Below are 12,209 nucleotides of genomic sequence, written 5' to 3'. Positions count from 1 at the left end.
GGAGGGAATTGACGGTTGGTACGCAGCCTGAACACCAGGCTGTACCTGATGTACTACGGAGGACCTACTCTACAAATCTTCTAGCCTCTACTTCCCAAAGCCCCATTAAGTCCAGAGATTCAGCCCCTAAGAAACTCTGGAGTACATGCCACCATCATCATTTTCCACTCTTTATGCTCCCCAACTCCCTCCCATACAAGTACCAAGAAAGAACCAAAGTCTTCAGAAAAATCATATTTTATTGATCTTTATTCAAAATTACAAAAATAGACATAAATAAAAATAGCAGAACATAATTATTAAATATTCAGTGTATAGGAGTGGTCCTCACCTCACCCAGTGAGGATTGGATAAACTCAGATAAACTCAGATAGAAGGGATAACTGGCCAAGAAAGAACATCTGTGTAAAAGTGAAACTGAAAACTAAGTGCTGGTCACAGGCCATGCCCCAGAATGATACATTCAGAGGCATGATCACATGAGAGACCCAAGAGGCCCTAGGAGTGACCCGGGACCTCTCCAGACAGACCCTTCTATGTGGCATCATAGTCCATTCAGTGTCGGGAAATATCTAGACTTGCAGTCAAACACAGGAACACCAGCTGTTTCTCACACTGACACAGCCCGTGCACAAGTGTGCAAACATATACACACATATATAATATTTCCTGATACATTCATGGAATGTCAGAGCCCTTCCCTCAAGTCATTAATGTCTCCACTCCCCCAGCCACTGTTCCACAGTGGCCAAGCTCCCTCAAGAGACCTCGGTTCTGTTCTACCTCCTAATTGAGAAATTATTCATTTCCCAACGGTGGGCTCATGAATGCCCACTGCTGGGAGCGCTGGCTCTCCTTCTACCCATGCACAGGAAATGGCGTTTTTCACTCCAGGAGGCTTTAGTTCAGAAAAAGACAAACAACTGGTCAATAACCATCCTGGGTCAGGGCCATCCCTCCATCCTGGCCCTGGGGGATCTGGGTACTCAGCACCCAGGCCCGTATCTGAGGATCAAGCTATTGTTGCTCACCCTGGGTGGGCAGCACAAGCAAAACCATCTCTGCAAGAGCCTATCTTCCTCAGGTTCTTCCTTATATAGAGCCGATGCAGATGGTTCTACTGCAAAAATGATAGTCAGCTTGGGAGTGGGTGGTACCCCTCTCTTCCCTTGGCTCCCTGGGGAGCCTCAGAGGGTTAGACCATTCTGTTGCCCAGTGTGCCTGCGGATCCAAGTCAGGAAGCTTGAGACCCTTGTGTAGACGCCTGGTTTGTCCTTCATGGCACATCCACTGCCCCAGCTCACGATCCCAGTCAGAGTCAGGCGGCCTCGGATAGGGCAGACCAGGGGCCCCCCGGAGTCTCCCTGTTAAGCCAAAGACACAGAAGGTGAGCCCTGGGAAAAGGGAGAAGGGAGCCATCTGATGCAATCACCCAATCACGCCCGAGAGGCAGACAAGAGAGAGTTTCTTAGAATTAAAGTCCTTAGTGACTCCCCATTTCCTACCATATCAGTTTAAAATCCTCTGCTTGGCTTGCAAAGCCCTGCTACCTGCCACAACTCCATCTACATCCTCAGACCCTTTTCCTCGCCATCCTAGAGTGCGCCATGCTCATTCTCATTTTTGTATCTTTCAACTGGAACGGTCTCCTTTCTTCCCTCTGCCTCCTCAAATTCCTACAGTCACATTCTCTTTGTGACCACCTAATTGGTACTCACGTCCCATTCCCAAACATCTGATCGTTTACAGCTCATACCACACCCTGAGCACTGAGTTGTATCATTTTCTATTGTTTTCCTCTTTCTCAGGGTCTTATTCCCTTCCCTTCTCTAGTCTGAAGTGCCCAGCACAGAGCCAGGCTCACGACAGATGTTTGGGAAACACAGAAGGATTAGTTTACACTAAGACCTGAGCTCTAATTCTGACTTCTTGGGGCTTTGGCTGGAGAGAGGCTCCCCGAAGCTGGCGGGGACAGGCCCAGGAGCCCAGGGGAGATGTGGGGGTGACAGGAAGAGAGGCTGGAACTCTCACCTGGCAGGAATCTGTTTCCCACTGTGGGTCAGCAGCACACAGCATTTGGGTGGTGACTTCGGAACCATAGTAGTGGGGTTGCTGACACTCCTGGTGGGAAACCAGCTTCACAACGGTCATTTTCAGCTGCTCTGGATAGAGATAGTCAGCTGGATGGAGGAAACAAGGAGAAGTTTACATTAAGATGTGTCTGTCCAGCCTTCCCACAGGGACTCTCTGCCAGGGAGGGGACCAAAAAGTGTCCCTACCAGGGAAAGCCTTTATTCTTTCCCACCCAAATCTGAGCCTTTACCCCATGTATAGCCCCTCCCCCTGTATCTATTTACCTTTATGGCCCATCACTCCCTAAACAGTGCTCCCCACTCCATCCCCGTCTCCCCTCATCCCTCCATCTGCTACCTCCACAATGATCCCATTTCTATCTCCACAGTCCTCTTTAGATCAAGTTGAGCTTACTTCCGGGTTACAACACTCCCCCAGGACCCTCTCGGCCAGCCCCAAATGTCACTTACTGGTATTCTCTTTTCCAAAGCCAGCGATCTCACAGCTTGTACCAAAATGAGCATCACCAGACCATGGAGGCAGGCAGATGGTTTGTATGGACCTGGATGGCTGTGCACACTGGCCTGTGCTGGAGCGGATCTTCAGCAAGGCTGGGGGAGGAGGGAAGCAGGAGAGGTCAGTGGGAAAGATCTCTACCTGGCCAGGTGGTCACCATCTCTCCCCTCCAAATGCTGAAGGATTGGATGTCTATCCCTAAATCATTTAGGGTCAGAGGTCATCCTGGAAGGTCTGCTGGTAGCTTATTACCTGAAACAAGCCTCCCCTGCCCCATGCCTCAAGGGCTTTATTCCAGCTGCTGACATAGGGCTTGGCCAGCCAGGGCTGCTGTATACAGATGTATGGGTGGCTGAGGTAGATGGGCTAAATTCAGCCCAGTGCTCTAAGTTCCAGATCCTGGGACAGGCAGAGGTTGTATCCAACAAAAGAAGGGGCCTCCCAGCCCATGTCATACGCTCATGGGGCCATTGCCATCTAGAAGAGGCTGTTTGGAAATTCAAGGATTCTGCAGAAGAGCAGTAGGCCCTTCGCTACATAAAGCAGGATCTTCAGTTCCCCTACAATCTCAACCTCCCATTTGGGTCTCTTTTTGGACCCCTCTTCCTCCAACTATCATCATTATGACAGATAAGGGTTTTCCACTCACCAATATCATTGTGGTGAGCAAGGCTGTCAGCATGATAGTCCTCATGCAAGATGAGCTTTTCCACCTCAAACATCATCTCCCCAGGTGTCCTGGAGTTACGCTTTGACCGACCCAGGTAGACAATGTAGTCCTCCTTCTGGTAATTACTGTGGGAGGGGAGTCTTGTCAGATAGATAGTCTGATCTCATGAGATCTTGTCACTCCCCCTCCACAGTGACCTCAAAGCATGACTTGCCCCCAAGGCCGTGGACTGCATGGAAGGGGCCTAAAGGGGTAGAATTTAAGTGGCATCCTTTGCTGGGAAGGGGAACGAGATGTGTTTGGGGTAAGGCAGGAGGGTCAGGGAGAAGAGACAGAGGACATACATGAAGCAGTGTGTGGCGCTGACCACCCAGCAAGGACTGATGAGGCTGCCACCACACAGGTAGGTGACAGAGCCTCCATGGTGCTTCCTAAAGATGGCCGCAAACCAAGGCTGGTTCTCGATGGTGGTGAATTCTCCGCCAATAATCTTAAAGCGAGGCCTCAGAGTCTTCTGGCCACACTGAAACTCTTTTTCCGGAGGAGACAGGGGCCTTTTTCCTGGAGAAGAAAGAGAAGGATGTCTTGGGGAGGCACGTAAGATAGTGTCCCTCTCCACCCTCTATCCTCCCAGTTTTTCAAGGCCAGGCGGGCCCCCCTCCTCAACCCTCCTGTGATGGAATAAAGGAGCCTTTACCCCATGTATGGCCCCTCCCCCTATCTATTTACCTTTATGGCCCATCACTCCCTAAACAGTGCTCCCCACTCCATCTCCGTCTCCCCTCATCCCTCCATCTGCTACCTCCACAATGATCCCATTCCACCTTCCACCCTACTGTCCCCTTGCACCCTACTGTCCCCTTCCACCCTACTGTCATAAACAGGTCAATGACACTCACCAAAAGAGCATTCTTGCACCATGCACTCCCGGACGAGCTGCTTTAGGCCAACCTGCACATAGCACCACGGCCTTCTCTGGTTGTCCGGGTTCCTGGTAACACAGAGTTGGAGGGGAGGGGTGTCATTCCCACCCAGAACGCCTCTCCTTCCCTTCCAGGGAAAACTCAGCCAGAGGCCTTGCTTTTCTCATGCTATGGACAGCACTCTGGAAACACAGGGGATGGTGGCAAGGGTTCCTGTGGGGCTGTGGGAGGGTCTTTGCTGCCCCCACCTCACCTGCAATAATTGTGTTTGCCCAGGCCCAGCTGAAGGGCATCGGGTCTGAGGGCATGGTACTCTTTCAGAAGAACAGCGGCAGAGTTCCAGGCCTGGCAGGGCTCGCCCATGATGTCGGTGTTGGCCTTCCCTCGGTAAGAGTGACCATTCCCCTCAAAGCAGGTTTTCGATGTATCTAGGGAAGAATGTGAGGATGAAAGGTATTAGAAAGAAGAGGAAATTCAGACAGGCATTTTAGAGATCCTGTCAGGCCTCACATGATTTCAGCCCTGGCAGAAAACACTAGAAAGGGTCTCCTTCCCTCCCCATCCCGCATTTGTGCAGCCAGAGATTCATGAAACAGTATGGGTTTGTGTTTGACTGTGTGTCTCACACAGGGATGAAGATGTCCCCCACTCCACCTCCAGCTCCTAACTCTTGCTTGCTCTTGCACATTCCACCCATCTCTCCCTGCCCCCAAATCTCTGGTGCCCCCCCTCCCCAGTTAGAGTCAGGATCCCCATACCTATCTCACAGTGCTCCCCTTGGAATTTCTTTGGGCAGCTGCATCGATGAATGTTGGAAAAGTACTTGTAGGACACACATGTTCCTCCATTCAGACAACCGCAGTTTGCTGGGGATCACAAAGGTGGTGTGGTAAGCAAGGAGCATGGGAGGAGGCAAGGGGGAGCCAGCCCTGCAGCAGGGTCAGGGAGGGGCTGCCCCCTGAGGCTTTTCAATTGGTCTGTACAGTCAGATATTGTGCAATGGGGGATACTCACATGCACTAGACACCGGATGAAGTTCATGGCTGCCCTGGAAGAGATGGAGGGGAGGGGAAAGCTCAGCAAAGGTCCCATGCTCCTGGGACTCAAGGGGGAGGACAAACTGGCCCCAATCCCAAATCTCACCCTTTCCTCCCGCTCCTTCTCTCTTCACCTTGTTCACATCTAACTAGCCCTCACAGGGAAGATCATAGGTTTCAACCGGGGAGAAACGGATTGACTCAAGCAAGCTTCACATACAGGGCCCAAGGCGGGGGGGGCAGTCTCTGCGGCTTCTTCCTCCCTTGCCCAAAAGCTCCAACTCCCTTAGTTCTCAGGATTCCCACTGTCACACCTGTCCTGCCCCCCCCCCCCCCCCCCCGCCGCCCCCGCCCCCCCCCCCCCCTCCACCCCCAGCGCTGTTCAGGATCCTGCAAGCCCCCTCCGGCCGCCATAGGTCAAAGCGGGAAAGCCACTTACTTCGGAGTGGCCCACCACTAGGGCACAGAGGAGCAGGCACGCCATCAGGACTCTCATGGTGGCGAGACTGGGGCTCTAGACAGCGGCTCTGCACGGGAGGGGGAAGTCAGCTTGAGGTAGAAGCGGAGAAGCGAGAAGGTGGGCCGGCTGGGTTGCCGCAGTTCAGGGCAGGAATCCCTAGGTCTCCAGCGGGGCTCCCCAGGCCCAGCCGTCCCTCCCCGCTGGGGGCTCAGGGGCCCGGACCCCACAGGTGGATGCACAGGCACCGGGAGCGGTGACTCAGGCTCGGCCGCTGCCGGGCGGGGGCCTCTGGGGCCGCCGGGGCCGGGGGAAGGGAAGCCCGCAGGAGCAGCCCTGCGCAATTAGGGTGGCCTGCGCTCACCGGTAGCTGCGGCAGGAGGGACACGGAGCCGGGACGGCGGGTCGGGTGGACACTCTGACAATCCGCGGGCCTCTGGGGCTCCAGTCGGCGCGCTGTGCTGCTAAGCCGGCTGCGGGGCTCTATATCAGGACCCGCCCCAGCCAGGCCCCGCCCCAGCCTGGGATCTCCCCAACCCTTCCCTTGCCTCAGCTTCCCTGGGGACAGCCGCGACCTGGACCCGTGGGCTTCCATAACCTTGACTGAGAGTGAGGGGCAGCGCGGTCCCTGGCGGAGGGGACGAGCGAGGTCTGAACAGAGAGATGGAGAGGCATCTAAATTCCTCACCCCCTCCTGCCATTCACCTGGCCTGGGCCCCACCCCAGTGCAGAGGGCCTTCGAATCGCGCTAGAGAGAGACTCTCCTCTGTCCAGCTCTGCTGTCTCTTCCCAGATCCCCTAAATCAGCTCTTCTCCAGTCTTTCCACCTTCGGCCCCCAACTGCCTAAGAGAGTGATCAGAACCCTGGGTATAGGGGCATAGTGCGCAGCTCCTAGAGCCAAGTCTCTTTCTCAACGTGAAAATGCATTTGAGGGAGCTACCTGGCTGGCTCAGTCCGGGGAGCACCGGACTCACCTCTGGGTTGTGAGTTCCAGCCCCAGGTTGGGTGTAAGAGATTACTTAAAAATAAAATCTTTGAAAAGAAAGTAAGTGCACGTGACTCGCGCTAACTCCTGCTAACAAGGGCTGTGAATACTAGCTCCCCAAAATTCATCAACATAACCAGTGAATAGGACAAAGTTGAGTTTATTGCTCACGGAGGTAAGGGCCTTTGGCTGTGGCTGGCCCGGCAGCGCGGAGGCAAGGTCCGATTTTACTGAGAATTTGCAGTTTGGTTTAAGGGTGGTCTTTGAAAGTGAGAGCTTGGGGCGCCTGGGTGGCTCAGTTGTTAACCGTCTGCCTTCCGCTCAGGTCATGATCCCAGAGTCCTGGGATGGAGCCCCGCATCAGACTCCCTGCTCAGGGGGAAGCCTGCTTCTCCCTCTCCCACTCCCCCTGCTTGTGTTCCCTCTCTCGCTGTCTCTCTCTCCCTCTCTCTCTGTCAAATAAATACATAAAATCTTTAAAAAAAAAAAAGAAAAGAAAGTGAGGGCTTGATAAGGATTGGGTAAGGATTGTGGTATGATATTATAGGATTGTAGAACAAAGTCTAAGGGCACAAACTATTGATGCTTTCTATTGAAGTATTGATGGATCTTTCAAAAAGTTCCTATAACAAACAATCCCTTTATTTGCCTGGGCCAGAGTATAGTTAGTTAATAAAGACAAAATAATAGTAGAGCCTTGTTAACATAAGCAGTAAGCTGTGGAGGGGTAGGAAGTTCTGTTTTCACATCTGAGGAGAGGAATTGGAGAACTAGACTGTATGCCTTTTTGCACTGTTTAAATTTTTGAAAACATGCCTTTGTATCACCCATTCCAAAAACGCAATTACAGATTTTTTTTAAAAAATGCATATGTATTTAGTATTCTAAGACTTCATCATAAAGCCTTGCTTCTAATAAGATAAAATAATTGTTTTTCCAACAAGATTGGCCTCCAGGAAGACAGACCATGTGTAAAGGACTCCACCCGCTCCTCCTGCCTGAGGGCAAGCTCACACAGTTGTACAGACACGCACAAGCGCGTATTCCTTACACAGAGGTGATGGTGCACAGCAGTCAACCCCATCCCTTTCCCCTAGTGTTGGGAACCAGGGCTTGGGGGGTCACTTCTTTCTACCCAGAAGGACTGTCCCCCCGAATGGGAGGAAAGGGGGCTGAGTCCCTGTAACTCACTAGGGCCCTAAAGCCAGGCCCAAGGCTTGGTCCCTTTTTCTGCCTAGGCCTACAGCATTTTGTTGCCTGGCATGCCTGGACCTTGGGTCTGGACCCACTTGAGAAGGGCAAGAGGAAGGCAGGGAGAATGCCAGGAGAGGAGGGAAGAGGAAAGCTTCTTTGCCCTGCTCCTGTCAGAGGTCGCAGGATACCAGCCTCGGCCTGGGGAAAGCGCGAGTTAACCATCCAGCTTTCACGAGGAAGCCGCCCCATCCTTCTCTGTAGAGAGTTCTTCTGTGCCCAGCTGAGTTGGCAGCAGCTCAGGGAATGGACTGAGGTGCTAGAGGTCTCAGAGCTGACCTCACTACTTCCTCTAGAAGACTGTAGCATGTTTTGTTTGAATTTAGAACCCATTAATTGCAAATAAACGTGATCAAAATGTAAACAGAGGTGTTGCAGCCTGAGGACTTACCCCGAAACTACTAGGTTAGGTATCAGGAAATTCCCAGCACACTGTCATGATTCATAGAGCGCTCCCAGCAGCTCTCATGACTCCAGATTACTTGGCTGGAGGCTGTCATGCTGATTCTTAAGAGCAGGATGACCTCATTTCCTCCTGGACAAAGAGGCTTGGAGACCGTTATGCAGCTGACACTCTTCTTCCCCTTCCTTCCCCCTACAGTCCCTTCACCTGGCTGAACAATCCTGAAGCCTCTAACTCTGCACTTTCTTTCCACTCTGCCATCTTTGGACACGCACCCTGAAATCTCCGTGTCCATCTTTTGGTGCACAGCTGTGTTAGTCTTTTTGATTCTTTGAGGACAGGGACCACGTCGTAAATATCTTTATCTCCTCCTCAACACTGGGCACGTGCCTTGTTCACGTAGGTGCTTTATGAAGAATGGATCAGTAAACAAGTAGGAACAGAGAGCTTTGGGGCATCCTGTTAGTTTCCCCCTACTCTCTTTTCTTCTTGCCATAAAAAAAATAGTACTGGTATTATTTCTGTCTTGTGCTAAAAAGCACTTTGATACAATCTATTCCTCTTTGTGGCATAGCTGGAAATCATTATTCCCATTTTGCAGATGAGGAGAATGAGGTGGAGAAAAGATACAGACTTGATGAGCTGGCAAAGCCAGCCCTAGGACCCAGGTTTTCTGATCCTTGTTCCCACACCCTATATCTCACTGCCTCCATAGAGAGGGGTACAAGAGGTGTACAAAACAGAATGCTGTGAAGATAAGGGCCAGATGATATACAACATTCCAGCTCAGGGGAGCCCTCTTGCTGGTTTTGGAGACTGCCTTCCAGAATACTCCTCCGGGTGTGGGTCCCTAGTTCCTGGGAAACCCTTAGTGTAGAATGATTTAGTTGCTTGCCTGAGTTCCAGGAACTAACTTGGTGATCTAGGCTATCTGAAGTTCTTATCAAGGGTAAGAGAATAAGGAACATGATTTCAGAATTTCATTCCGTTCCTGACACCCAGAGTCAAACCACCAGCCCCACCCCTGTTCAGGGGGCCAAAGTTTCAAGTCGGATGTGACAACAGAGACTAATAAAAGGGCCCCCTTTCCTGAAGCTTCTCATAAAAGAGCAGGCAGATGCCAGGTGTACAAAGAGAACCAGGATGTCCAAACTTGGCCCTGAGACTATGTCCAGGAAACTGGGCCCCTGGAAAGGCTATTATCTGACCAGCGGGACCTAAAGGGAAGTTCACATCAAGTCACAGGATCTATTCCTGGGTTGCTACACCAAGAATGTTCAGCGTGGTATTATATAGAGAGTACAGTGTCTAGCCCCAGCTCAGCCACATCCAAGCTGAATAACCTTAGGCATTCACTTAACTGTTTTGATCTCAGTTCCCTATCTGCAAAACCAGGCAACACTTGTTCTCCCTGTGCCTCACATTGCAGATTGAATGAGCTCATGCTTATGTGGGAAAGCATCCATTCATCCCTTTAACTATGTACTCAGTATTTATCATGGGCCTACTATGTGTCAGGCACAGTTCTAAGATACTAGAGATAGAAGGATGAACTTTCAGGGCACCGGGGTGGCTCAGTTGTTTGAGAGTCTGACTCTTGATTTCAGTTCAGGTCACAATCTCAGGGTCATGAGATCGAGCCTGGGCCCACACCGGGCGTGGAGCCTGCTTGAGACTCTCTCCCCCTCTGCCCCTCTTCCTTCTGCTTGCACACGCATGCACACATGCTCGCTCTCTCTCTCTCAAAAAAGAAAGAAAGAAAGAAAGAAAGAAAGAAAGAAAGAAAGAAAGAAAGAAAGAAAGAAAAAAAGAAGAAAGAAAGAAAGAAGGAAGGAAAGAAAGAAAGGAAGAAAGGAAGGAAGAAAGGGAAAGAAAGAAAGAGAAAGAAACAAAGAAAGAAAGAAAAAGAAAAAAGAAGGATGAAGTTTGTAAACTACAATTCCTACCCTGAGTGCCTGCCTTGTCTTCCTGACTACGGTTATACTGGTCCAGAAGACCAGCAATTCTCTGGAGTGGATCCCAGAATTCCAGTTAAGTGGGGATGCTGTGTCCTTAGCCAACAGTTCCCAGCAACTGGCCAGCTGCATGTGATGTTCACCCCCCCAAAGCCCTGACTCCCATTCCCTCCCCCTCTTGTCCACTGTCTGTGGCCTGAAGCTCTTCTCTTTTCCCCCCTACACCCAGGGCAGACGGATTCCTCTGCAGTTCTGGGAAGGAGGCACTGAATGCTAGTCACATAGCTTCCGTCTGATGTTCCTCCGTGTGTTTAGCTTAGCGCTCAGGGAAAAGATGCTGTAGCCACAGCAGGCACTGAAACATGATAGGAACTGCTAGGCCCCCCGCAGCCTGTGGAAAGAGTGGAAAGAGGAAGGCAGAGGAAGCCACATACTTGCTTCCTTACTCATGGAAAGCAGAGAGCCCAGGGGTTGCACCCTGAGGTTATACTCTGTCGTCAATAACGCCCTGAACAGAGAGGCCGAGTTGGTCCCTCCAGCTTCGGCCTCTGACCCCTACTCTTTCGCACCCTTCCCTGCCTCACAATTTCTGGCCCAATTCCTAGCCCCACCCAAGACAGTTAGCTCAGATCTCTGCATGAATATTTTGAGCCCTGGCCAACATTTTCTTTGTCGTTAACCCAAACCCACTTACTTCCTCAGTCAGGAACTTGTGACCTTAAAGGAGTGTTGGTCATGGGTTTCCAGACCTAGATCTTGAGTTCCCTCCAGGAAACACAGCTAGGTCCTGGTCCTAGAAGTTCTGCTTGGGTTACCATGCTGGATGGCAATGGTTGCTTACCTGGAAGCTAAAGGGGATACCCAGGAAGAAAGGGCTGACAAGGCAAACTGGAAACTGGTACGTACTGCCAAGAAGTCAATGGTGTTTAAAGAAATACATTCAGCCAGGAGTTAGTATATTAAAAAATTTGGCTCCGAAGAGAACCAACCTAACATCCGTAGCCCATATCATGTATAATTTCATGTGATCATGGCTCCCCCAAGCTGGATTCTATATGCTCCTCTGTCTTTAAAGCAAGTGCAAGCATTTCCCTTTCCATTACACAGAGAGGAAAATAGAGGGCTAATGAAGGGAAGTGAATCATCTGAGTTCATTCACTGAAAATGATGAGATTCAGAATTCACCAATTTTGAGGAAACTCATGACACATTTCCACCCTCTCCCCTCCTAAGTCTGAATCCTTACTCCTCCCTTCCTGACCACCTTCAACCTCCACCCTCAGTCTCTTCGTCTTCCTACCCACCTGCAGAAGGTACTTCTTTTCTCCAAGCAGTGATTGATAACAGTGTGATGAAGCAGCCAAGTCCTTGGTGGGGAGGTCAGTTTCCTTTCAGAAAGTATATAGGATGAGATGTATGGAAGTCTCTGAGAGGAGGGAGCAGGGACACAGCACGGAGCCCTTGAGATAGGTGTGTTTGCAGAATGAGTGGAAGAACAGCATGAAGGTAGTTTAACCTGGAGGCTTCTCTTTACTCTGAGAGCAGTGATGGTGGGAAGTGTGACAGCAGTTAAAGAAGAGAAAGGCTGGAGGTACCCGGCTGGCTCAGTTGGAAGAACATTTGACTCTTGATCTTGGGGCTGTGAGTTCAAGCCCCATGTTGGGTGGAGAGATTACTTAAAAAAAAAAAAAAAAAAGAAGTGGAAGGCTGCTCCCCACAAGGGGATATTATAATCTCTCCTTTGTTAAAAATAAATGATAGTAACTGACTTTTATTTGCTTAGCGTTCATTTCTTTTTCAACCTTAGCAACAACGTTTAAGGAAGGTACTATTATTTTCCCCATGTTATGAATGAGAAAATGGAGGCTTGCAGAGTTTAAGCAGTTTCCCCAAGGTCGCGCTATAAGCAAATGGTAGACTTGGGACTTACACCCATAC

General features: G+C 50.7%; 1 protein-coding gene across 1 annotated transcript; it reads right to left on the bottom strand.

Moving 5' to 3' along the window:
- Positions 1 to 225: 225 nt before the first annotated feature.
- PLAU (plasminogen activator, urokinase) lies at positions 226 to 6,146 on the bottom strand. Its single transcript, XM_032423660.1, has 11 exons — positions 6,041 to 6,146; positions 5,659 to 5,746; positions 5,197 to 5,230; positions 4,941 to 5,048; positions 4,436 to 4,610; positions 4,159 to 4,250; positions 3,604 to 3,820; positions 3,239 to 3,384; positions 2,544 to 2,684; positions 2,032 to 2,180; positions 226 to 1,364 (listed from the first exon to the last, which is right to left on the bottom strand). Exons 2-11 carry the CDS (start codon positions 5,713 to 5,715, stop codon positions 1,188 to 1,190), a joined length of 1,296 nt encoding a protein of 431 aa, XP_032279551.1. The 5' UTR covers positions 5,716 to 5,746; positions 6,041 to 6,146; the 3' UTR covers positions 226 to 1,187.
- Between the last annotated feature and the right edge of the window lie 6,063 nt (positions 6,147 to 12,209).

This window comes from Phoca vitulina, unplaced genomic scaffold (assembly GCF_004348235.1).
Source record: "Phoca vitulina isolate PV1807 unplaced genomic scaffold, GSC_HSeal_1.0 scaffold29, whole genome shotgun sequence".
NCBI classification, from domain to species: Eukaryota; Metazoa; Chordata; class Mammalia; order Carnivora; family Phocidae; genus Phoca; species Phoca vitulina.
The sequence above is the reverse complement of the archived record's forward strand: the minus strand, read 5'-3'. Positions and strand labels throughout refer to the sequence as shown.

What these genes read in the sequence shown, in the direction of transcription:
- PLAU (XM_032423660.1), bottom strand. Translation starts at nt 5,715, where the DNA reads ATGAGAGTCCTGATGGCGTGCCTGCTCCTCTGTGCCCTAGTGGTGGGC. An exon ending in GGTGCAAGAATGCTCTTTTG is followed by an intron (nt 3,821 to 4,158) that starts GTGAGTGTCATT and finishes TTTCTTCTCCAG; the next exon opens with GAAAAAGGCCCCTGTCTCCT. An exon ending in TGCTCACCACAATGATATTG is followed by an intron (nt 2,685 to 3,238) that starts GTGAGTGGAAAA and finishes CTCCTCCCCCAG; the next exon opens with CCTTGCTGAAGATCCGCTCC.